At 45.4% G+C, this 10,864-nt stretch overlaps 1 protein-coding gene across 2 annotated transcripts; it reads right to left on the minus strand.

Moving 5' to 3' along the window:
* Nucleotides 1–2,192: 2,192 nt before the first annotated feature.
* On the minus strand, nucleotides 2,193–4,995 carry LOC142698152 (protein kinase C-like 1). Of its 2 annotated transcripts, XR_012865708.1 has the most exons (3): nucleotides 4,492–4,995; nucleotides 2,799–3,328; nucleotides 2,193–2,631 (listed from the first exon to the last, which is right to left on the minus strand). XR_012865708.1 is itself a non-coding variant. In XM_075847817.1 (2 exons), the coding sequence occupies exons 1-2, from the start codon at nucleotides 4,738–4,740 to the stop codon at nucleotides 3,029–3,031; spliced, it is 549 nt and encodes a 182-aa protein (XP_075703932.1). In that variant the 5' UTR covers nucleotides 4,741–4,995; the 3' UTR covers nucleotides 2,193–3,028. The 2 variants fall into 2 exon arrangements, 1 of the variants encoding a protein (XP_075703932.1); XM_075847817.1 differs by having other exon boundaries at nucleotides 2,193–3,328.
* Nucleotides 4,996–10,864: the final 5,869 nt, after the last annotated feature.

Here is a 10,864-nt window from a genome sequence, read left to right on the forward strand (position 1 = left end):
TGCAGGGGATTTTTCTTCTTCATGAATGTTGATCTCTGGTGTGAAGGATCTGGTAACAGGAGCATCCATGAGGTGAGGGCCCTGACTGTAGGGGGCAGCATTGTAGCCGATCCTCCATCCCCCACTGTGCCCCATTCAGTGTATCCCGTTTAGATAATCCTCCACAATCTAAATAGCCTGTACTTCAGCTCTCTCCTGCACTGATACATTGTAACAAACTCTCACTTATCATTATGTAACCATTAAAGCTGTTTTCTGGTTTGGAAAACCCATTTTCAAATGCCCTATTAGGGAATTTTGGGGTAATAGTGTGGGTTCCCCCGTTCAGGACCCTGATTAATTATCCAGAATGGAGAGGGGCAACAAACATCATCTCCTGCTCAGGAGGACCATCACATCCATGTATTACATGCCCAGCCCGGTGATTATAGAACTGTGTAATACTTTACTTCCCCTTTAGAGATGCTGTAGGGAAATTAAACTCTTGCAGCAAGTTCCCCCACAGATTACTGGACCCCTCTAGCAAAACGGTATTGTAAAAACCTGACAACACCTGTAAGGCTCTGTTCACACCACATTTGGGCTTTAAATCTGACATATACCTTTAAAGTGTAGCTAAACGTTTGACAAACTTCTGACATGTCATAGTGACATAGTGACACGTCAGAAGATTGGATTGGTGGGGGTCCGAGCACTGAGACCCCCACCAATCACTAGAATGAAGCAGCTGAAGCCCCCGTGTGAGCGCCCAGTCGCTTCGTGTTTGTTCGGCTTTTTCCAGAAATAAATGTATCGGTGAACGGACTCAATAGAAAGTCTATGAGCCGATACATTTTTCCGGAAAAAGCTGAACAGACAGGAAGCGGCTGAGCGCTCACACGAGACCTTCAGCTGCTTCGTTCTAGTGATTGGTGGGGGTCTCAGAGCTCGGACAACATTTACTACACAGAAGTCCAATGGGAATAAAAACAAGCACAAAGATGTAGGGGGTAAAAGGAAAGTTTTATTTACAGATAAGGGAAGGTTATATTTTATTATTAGGAGATTATTCTAGAAGTATTAAGACTACTATTATTATATACTGTGTATATGTATGTGTCATCTATTTATCTATTATACTAAACCTATCTAAAGGCCGTGGTGATCCAGAAGAAGGCGAAAACCCCCTGTGAGGAATGAGCCAATTGTCCTCATATTAGGGGGGAAAATTCCTTCCTGACCCCAAATATGGCGATCGGCATAAATCCCAGGATCAGAGGCTGAAGTGTAACATGTGTAATATGGGGAAAGACTAGGGGAAAATTACTCATTTTTTTTTATTATTAGTTTTAATGAACTACTGTATTTATTTATGTGTAAACTATAAATTGTATTAAATTAAGATTTATTTTTAATTATTTTCTATATTTATATTATGTTACTTATGTGTGTTACTACTTATTACTCTATCATCCTAAACCTATTTAAGGCCGTGTTGATCCAGAGGAAGGCGAAAACCCCCTTTGAGGAATGAGCCAATTGTCCTCATATTAAGGGGGGAAAATTCCTTCCTGACCCCAAATATGGCGATCAGAATAATCCCAGGATCAAAGGCTAAAGTCTAATCTAAATGTACTATGCGTCTATATGCGGGTGGCTATACTTATCATGTAGTGTGGTGTCTATACTTATTATATAGTGGGGTGATGTGGGTGATGTGAGTGATGTGGGTGATGTGGGTGATGTGGGTGCATTACTTACCTGGCCTGTGCTGAGGTGAGATCAGGTATAATGGCCGCTCCGGCCCCAGGACTACAACATGCGGCTATTATTCCTGATCTCCCCAGATGGAAACTAAGCACAGGCCGCTCCTGGGGGGTGTAGAGGATCTTCAGGCTGGAGTGATGTCAGATGCCTGCCCGGGATTGGAGGATGGCAAGTCAAGGCTCTGGTGCAGCAGCAAGATGGCAGAGGTGTGGCATGAAGATGGTAAGGAGAGAGATGATGGTCTGGGCAGCCGAGGTGACATACAGCAGCAGAGACTTGAGGCGCGGGTCAGGAGGCATGAAGTTCTGGGCCCTTGTCCTGAGATCTTATCGGGTCCAGCTTGGTGACATGAAGCTGAACCCGGCCAAGGGGTGAAGGGCTTTGTTATTCTCTGGCCACTTCAGATGTTGGTTCTCCAGAACGGGCACAAATGGTGTAAATGGTGGCTGTGCCCTCCTCTCCTGCAGTTCCTCCCAGCCGATGGTGGAGAAGAATGGATGCTCTCTGATGTTCCCGCACACACCGAGGCGCCTCTTAGAATTTTTACGGACCAGTCTCTTGGTCAGATGTTTCACGTCAGGATTAAGCCAAGTTGGAAATTTAGGCTTCGCGGTGGTGATGGCTTTGATAGCCATTTGCCTGACGGGGCCGTTGTAAAATGGGGAGCGTCCTGCTGCCATCCTGGACACCACAATCCCCAGGCTCCACCAGTCAACTGCGGTGCCGTATTTTTTTCTAAGAAGCACCTCGGGGGCCATGTAATGCAACGTTCCCGTCACTCCACGGATCTTATTGGAGGCGGTGACGCCATCTTGGGCCAATCCCAGGTCGATGATACGGACGTGGCCATCTGCATCCAACATTATATTCTCCGGCTTTAGATCTCTGCAAAGAAATAAGACGAGAGAATGACAAATCCGCCCAGTGATCCAGGAGACGGGGGATGGGTCATTGCACCACCAAGCAGAATAGCCATTCAGGAGTGTAGGAAAGCTGGGTGCAGTGTTTCCAGCATGTAAAGGAGAATGAAAGAAGGGGGAAGTTCTGCTTACCGGTGGACGATGTTGTGTCCATGGAGGAACTGGAGGCCACATATCATCTCTGCTGTGTAGAATCTGATGGGGAGAACAGAGCGGAGTCTCAATGTCATGAAATCTTCCTCTATCAATTCCCTAATATCATGTTATGATGGAGTGTGTGCGGTCTCTAGCAGAGAGGAGGCGCTGATAATGGCAGCCTGTATTCTGCATTCTCTGTATTATCCTTCATCTGACCTCCCCCCTCACCTTTTCTTCTTTCCACCCCCCTCAGTCTCCTGATTATTTACTCGCCTTACGTTGCCGATGTTCAAGCAGCCGCACATCCTGATCAAAGCCTCCAGGCTGCCACCGGACAGATACTCCGTGATAAAAAATGCCCGCTCCTCAGATTGATGTGCGGCATAGAGGTGGCATAGGAACGGGCAGTGTCTGGCCGCTAGGAGTATCCGCCGCTCTCTCATAATTTCGTCCGTATTGTCCCGTTTGGTGATCATTTTTACGGCCATGTAGGTGTTTCGGCCGGGGACTGATGCCAGGACCACCTGAGGAAAACAAATGGAGATTCCTCATGAGAAGAAGAAGGAACAGGGGTGGACAGAGAGGTGGGTCAGTCGGGTAGTGCCCAGGACTCTACAGCAGAACAAAGCTGAGCTCCCAGCATAATGCAGTGTCTGCTGTTGGGTCCTGTATGGAGAGGTCTTCACGCCTAACCCACATTTGACATAATTATCTTAGTTGGTGGGGGTAGTAAGGAGCAGGATCATACGCTATAATAGCGACCGTGGCATCTGAACAGTTAAATAGAGGTAAGCTCCCGCTGTCACCCCATCACCCCTACCCGTAACGCGATCACAGTGTGTAGATAGTTGTCATGGCAGCCAGGGGGCCTAATGAAGACCCCAAGGTCTGCCAACTTGGTCCTCCTACTAAGCTTAATAGGAGGAGGCTAAAAGAACAATTCAAGCGATACATAAATATTGCAGTCAAAATAAATAAATAAACTTTTTTCTATTTCGTTTTGTTTAGCTCCTCGAAAAATGGAATAAAAAGTTAAAAAGTGAGTAAAAGTTTTATGTAACCCGAAATAGTACCAATAAACAGTACAGCTCGCCCCACAAAAAACAAGTCCTCACACCGCCCCATCAACAGAAAAATAAAAAAAATTCGGAGTTTCAGAATATGGAGACACAACAAATTAATGTTTTTACAAAATGTTTTTATTGGATAAAAAGTATAAAAAATAAACCAATATAATTTTGGTATCCCGTTATTGTACTGACCCGCAGAATAAAGGTAACATGTCATTTTTACCACTTAGTTAACTCCATAAAAGCCAAATTATTAAACCAATGGAGGAATTGCTGTTTTGTTTTTTTTTGCTATTTCACCTAAAAAAAACAGCCTTTTACAATGTTCCCAGTAAATGATATGGTACATTGAATGGAGCCATTAAAAACTACAACTCGTGCCCCCAAAAATCAAAATCTCTCATATGTCGACAGAAAAATACTAAAATGAAAAACTAAAGTAGTGGTTATGGGGGCAGGAATACTTCTGGATGTCCTATTAGGCATCCCATAGGAGATCACTACACCCATCATCCATCCAGCATAGCATGGTGACAACAGAGAACAATTGATGGAGATAAAAGGTCAACTTTAGGTTTACCACCCTATAAAATGAAATATTTCGATATTATACTCACTTTGCCAAAGCTGCCCCTACCCAGGACCTGGTGGATGGTGAAGCGGCTGATGGTAAGCCTGGCATAGGGGCTGGATGTTCCAGGATCTTGGCTGCTCCCAGGTCTTGGCTCCTCATCCTCCAATCCTCTGTCCTTGGCTCCTCTCCTCTTCTTCGTCATCTTCTTGAATCCGGTGACGCTGTCCTCCTCCCTCTTCCTCTTCTCCTCTTCTCTCTTCTCGCCGTCTTCTCCATGTCCATTGGACGCCATTTTCACCAATATCTTCCTACCTGTAGACTTCAGTCCGATCGCTGCCGTCGACAGTTGAAAGTAAACGGCAGTTGGTCGTGTGCAGGTCACGTGATGTCAGAGGTCATGGAATCCTCAGGTGGCACCTGCCTGGCAGTAACCTGCTCTGCCATGTCTGATGTGGGCATCATGAGTGCCAGTCTAGTGTCCAGAGCTGTGTTTCCCAACCAGGGTTTCTTATGGCCTGGTCAGGGGCCTGCAGAACACAGTAGCAATACATGCCACTCCTACAGTAGAGATAAACAACGGTTATTTGCTCAGGTTATTGGCAAAACCCTTTTCATCCACAATATAGAATCTGGGTTTATATTTAGGGGTCTGTATTTATTTAGGGGTCTGGTCTGAGGTCTGTATTTATTTAGGGGTCTGGGGTCTGTATTTATTTAGGGGTCTGGTCTGAGGTCTGTATTTATTTAGGGGTCTAGTCTGTAGTCTGTATTTATTTAGGGGTTCCGTATGGGGTCTGTATTTATTTAGGGGTCTAGTCTGGGGTCTGTATTTATTTAGGGGTCTGGTCTGGGGTCTGTATTCATTTAGGGGTCTAGTCTGGGGTCTGTATTTATTTAGAGGTCTGGGGTCTGTATTTATTTATGGGTCCGGTCTGGGGTCTGCATTTATTTAGGGGTCTGGTCTGGGGTCTGTATTTATTTAGGAGACTGGTATGTGGTCTCCATTTATTTAGGGGTCTGGTCTGGGGTCTGTATTTATTGTGGGGCCTGGTCTGGTGTCTGTATTTATTCAGGGGTCTGGTCTGGGGTCTGTATTTATTTAGGGGTCTGGTGTGGGGTCTGTATTTATTTAGGGGTCTTGTCTGTGGTCTGTGTTTATTTAGGGGCCTAGTCTGGGGTCTGTATTTATTTAGGGGTCTGGTCTGGGGTCTGAATTTATTTAGGGGTCTGGTCTGGGGTCTGAATTTATTTAGGGGTCTAGTCTGTGGTTTGCATTAATTTGGGGGTCTGGTCGGGGGTCTGTATTTATTAAGGGGTCTACTCTGGGGTCTTTATTTTTTTAGGGGTCCGGTCAGTGGTCTGCATTTATTTAGGGGTATAGTCTGGGGTCTGTATTTATTTAGGGGTCTAGTCTTGTGTCTGTATTTATTTAGGGGTCTGGTCTGGGGTCTGCATTTATTGAGGATTCTAGTCTGGGGTCTGTATTTATTTAGGGGTCTGGTCTGGGGTTTGAATTCATTTAGGGGTCTAGTCTTGGGTCTGTATTTATTTAGCGGTCTGGTCTATGGTCTGCATTTATTTAGCGGTCTGGTCTGGGGTCTGTATTTATTTAGGGGTCTAGTCTTGGGTCTGTATTTAGGTGTCCGGTCTGGGGTCTGTATTTATTTAGGGGTCCGGTCTGGGGTCTGCATTAACTTAGGTGTCTGGTCTGGCGTCTGTATTTATTAAGGCATCTAGTCTGGGGTCTGTATTTATTTAGGGGTCCGTTCTGGGGTCTGTATTTATTTAGGGGTCTGGTCTGGGGTCTGTATTTATTTAGGGGTCTGGTCTGGGGTCTGTATTCATTTAGGGGTCTAGTCTAGGGTCTGTATTTATTTAGTGGTCCGGTCTGGGGTCGGCATTTATTTAGGGATCTGGTCTGTGGTCTGCATTGATTTAGGGGTCTGGTCCGGTGTCTGCATTAATTTAGGGGCCTAGTCTGGGGTCTGTATTTATTTAGGGGTCTGGTCTGGGGTCTGCATTGATTTAGGGCTCTGCTCTGGGGTCTATTTATTTAGGGGTCCAGTCTGGGGTCTGAATTTATTTAGGTGTTCTGTCTGGGGTCTGTAAATATTTATGGGTCTAATTTTGGGTCTGTAATTATTTAGGGGTCTGGTCTGGGGTCTGTATTTGATTTAGGGATCTGGTCTGTGGTCTGCATTGATTTAGGGCTCTGCTCTGGGGTCTATTTATTTAGGAGTCTGGTCTGGGGTCTGTATTTATTTAGGGGTCTGCTCTGGGGTCTGTATTTATTTAGGGGTCTGGTTTGGGGTCTGTATTCATTTAGGGGTCTGGTCTGGGGTCTGTATTTATTAAGGGGTCTAGTCTGGGGTCTGTATTTATTTTAGGGGTCCGGTCTGGGGTCTGCATTTATTTACGGCTCTAGTCTAAGGTCTGTATTTATTTAGGGGTCCAGTCTGGGGTCTGTATGATTTAGGGGTCCGGTCTGTAGTCTGAATTCATTTAGGGGTCTGGTCTGGGGTCTGTAATTATTTAGTGGTCTGGTCTGTGGTCTGCATTGTTTTAGGGGTCTGTAATTATTTAGGGGTCTGGTCTGTGGTCTGCATTGATTTAAGGGTCTAGTCTAGGGTCTGTATTTATTTAGGGGTCTGGTCTGGGGTCTGTATTTATTTAGGGGTCTGGTCTGGGTCTGTATTTATTTAGGGGACTGGTCTGTGGTCTCCATTGATTTAGGGGTCTAGTCTGGGGTCTGTTATTTATTTAGGGGTCTGGTCTGGGGTCTGTATTTATTTAGGGGTCCGGTCTGAGGTCTGCATTTATTTAGGGGTCTGGTCTGGGTCTGTATTTATTTAGGGGACTGGTCTGTGGTCTCCATTGATTTAGGGGTCTAGTCTGGGGTCTGTTATTTATTTAGGGGTCTGGTCTGGGGTCTGTATTTATTTAGGGGTCCGGTCTGAGGTCTGCATTTATTTAGGGGTCTGGTCTGTGGTCTGTATTTATTTAGGGAAGTGGTCTGGGGTCTGTATTTATTTAGGGGTCTGGTCTGGGGTCTGTATTTATATAGGGGTCGGGTCTGGGGTCCGTAATTATTTAGGGGTCTGGTCTGGGGTCTGTAATTATTTAGGGGTCTGGTCTGGGGTCTGTATTTATTTACGGGTCTGGTCTGGGGTCTGTATTTATTAAGGGGTCTGGTCTGTGGTCTGCATTGATTTAGAGGTCTGGTCTGGGGTCTGTATTCATTTAGGGGTCTGGTCTGTGGTCTGCATTGATTTAGGGGTCTGGTTTGTGGTCTGTATTTATTTAGGGGTCTGGTTTGGGGTCTGTAATTATTTTGGGGTCTGGTTTGGAGTCTGTATTTATGTAGGGGTCTGGTCTGTGGTCTGCATTGATTTAGGGCTCTGCTCTGGGGTCTATTTATTTAGGGGTCTGGTTTGGGGTGTGTATTCATTTAGGGATCTAGTCTTGGGTCTGTATTTATTTAGGGGTCTGGTCTGTGGTCTCCATTGATTTAGGGGTCTGGTCTGGGGTCTGCATTTATTTAGGTGTCAGGTCTGGGGTCTGTATTTATTTAGGGTTCTGGTCTGGGGTCTGTATTTATTTAGGGGTCTAGTCTTGGGTCTGTATTTAGGTGTCCGGTCTGGGGTCTGTATTTATTTAGGGGTCCGGTCTGGGGTCTGCATTAACTTAGGGGTCCGTTCTGGGTCTGTATTTATTTAGGGGTCCGGTCTGTAGTCTGAATTCATTTAGGGGTCTGGTCTGGGGTCTGTAATTATTTAGTTGTCTGGTCTGTGGTCTGCATTTATTTAGGGTTCTGGTCTGGGGTGTGCATTTATTTAGGGGTCCAGGCTGGGGTCTGTATTTAGTTAGGGGTCTGGTCTGGGGTCTGTATTTAAGGGTCTGGTCTGGGGTCTGCATTTATTTATGGGTCTGGTCTGGGGTCTGTATTTATTTAGGGGTCTAGTCTGGGGTCTGCATTTATTTAGGGGTCTGGTCTGGGGTCTGTATTTATTTAGGGGTCGGGTCTGGGGTCTGTAATTATTTAGGGGTCTGGTCTGGGGTCTGTAATTATTTAGGGGTCTAGTCTGGGCTCTGCATTTATTTAGGGATCTGGTCTGTGGTCTGCATTGATTTAGGGGTTTGGTCTGAGGTCTGTATTTATTTAGGGGTCTGGTCTGGGGTCTGTATTTATTTAGGGGTCCGGTCTGGGGTCTGCATTAATTTAGGGGTCTGGTCTGGGGTCTGTATTTATTTAGGGGTCGGGTCTGTAATTATTTAGGGGTCTGGTCTGGGGTCTGTAATTATTTAGGGGTCCGGTCTCGGGTCTGCATTAATTTAGGGGTCTGGTCTGGGGTCTGTATTTATTATGAGTCTCTGGTCTGCATTGATTTAGGGGTCTGGTCTGGGGTCTGCATTTATTTAGGACTTTGGTCTGGGGTCTGTATTTATTTAGGGATCTGGTCTGGGGTCTGTATTTATTTAGGGGACTGGTCTGTGGTCTTCATTGATTTAGGGTTCTGGTCTGGGGTCTGTATTTATTTAGGGGACTGGTCTGTGGTCTTCATTGATTTAGGGGTCTGGTCTGGGGTCTGTATTTATTTAGGGGTCTGGTCTGTGGTCTGCATTGATTTAGGGCTCTGCTCTGGGGTCTATTTATTTAGGGGTCTGGTTTGGGGTCTGTATTCATTTAGGGGTCTAGTCTGGGGTCTGTATTTATTTAGGGGTCTGGTCTGGAGGTTTGTATTTATTTAGGGGTCTGGTCTGTGGTCTGCATTGATTTAGGGGTCTGCTCTGGGGTCTGTATTTATTTAGGGGTCTGGTCTGGGGTCTGTATTCATTTAGGGGTCTAGTCTGGGGTCTGTATTTATTTAGGGGTCTGCTCTGGGGTCTATTTATTTAGGGATCTGGTTTGGTGTCTGTATTCATTTAGGGGTCTGCTCTGTGGTCTGCATTGATTTAGGGGTCTGGTCTAGGGTCTGTATTTATTTAGGGGTCTGGTCTGGGGTCTGTATTTATTTAGGGGTCTAGTCTGGGGTCTGTATTTATTTAGGGGTCCAGTCTGGGGTGTGTATTTATTTAGGGGTCCGGTCTGGGGTCTGAATTTATTTAGGTGTCTGGTCTGGGGTTTGTAAATATTTAGGGGTCGGGTCTGGGGTCTGTAATTATTTAGGGGTCTGGTCTGTGGTCTCCATTGATTTAGTGCTCTGCTCTGGGGTCTATTTATTTAGGGGTCTGGTTTGGAGTCTGTATTCATTTAGGGGTCTAGTCTGGGGTTTGTATTTATTTAGCGGTCCGGTCTGGGGTCTGAATCTATTTAGGTGTCTGGTCTGGGGTCTGTATTTATTTAGGGGTCTGGTCTGGGGTCTGTATTCTTTTAGGGGTCTAGTCTGGGGTCTGTATTCTTTTAGGGGTCTAGTCTGGGGTCTGTATTCTTTTAGGGGTCTAGTCTGGGGTCTGTATTTATTTATGGGTCCAGTCTGTGGTCTGTATTTTTTTAGGGGTCCAGTCTGAGGTCTGTGTGATTTAAGGGTCCGGTCTGTAGTCTGAATTCATTTAGGGGTCTCTTCTGGGGTCTGTAATTATTTAGTGGTCTGGTCTGTGGTCTGCATTGTTTTAGGGGTCTGTAATTATTTAGGGGTCTGGTCTGTGGTCTGCATTGATTTAAGGGTCTGGTCTGGGGTCTGTATTTATTTAGGGGTCCAGTCTGGGGTCTGCATTTATTTTGGGGTCTAGTCTGGGGTCTGTATTTATTTAGGGGTCCACTCTGGGGTCTGTATTTTATTAGGGGTCCGGTCTGTAGTCTGAATTCATTTAGGGGTCTGGTCTGGGGTCTGTATTTATTTAGGGGTCCAGTCTGGGGTCTGCATTTATTTAGGGGTCTAGCTCGGGGTCTGTATTTATTTAGGGGTCCACTCTGGGGTCTGTATTTTATTAGGGGTCCGGTCTGTAGTCTGAATTCATTTAGGGGTCTGGTCTGGGGTCTGTAATTATTTAGTGGTCTGGTCTGTGGTCTGCATTGTTTTAGGGTTACCAGTACTATATTTTCTTACGACTATATTTCTTGTCGTCTTTGGACATACTTGGCCCCAATCGGCCCTGATTGCTTATTATTCTTGATCATCCACTGACTTCAATCTATCTGAGATATGGTACTGCTGTACATCTGCGATTCTTACTTACTTTTTGCTCTTACATAGATATCGCTTCCATTACCAGTACTATATTTTCTTACGACTATATTTCTTGTCGTCTTTGGACATACTTGGCCCCAATCGGCCCTGATTGCTTATTATTCTTGATCATCCACTGACTTCAATCTATCTGAGATATGGTACTGCTGTACATCTGCGATTCGTACTTACTTTTTGCTCTTACATAGATATCGCTTCCATTACCAGTACTATATTTTCTTACGACTA

The sequence above is a fragment of the Rhinoderma darwinii genome (assembly GCF_050947455.1).
Source record: "Rhinoderma darwinii isolate aRhiDar2 chromosome 12 unlocalized genomic scaffold, aRhiDar2.hap1 SUPER_12_unloc_3, whole genome shotgun sequence".
Taxonomy (NCBI): Eukaryota; Metazoa; Chordata; class Amphibia; order Anura; family Rhinodermatidae; genus Rhinoderma; species Rhinoderma darwinii.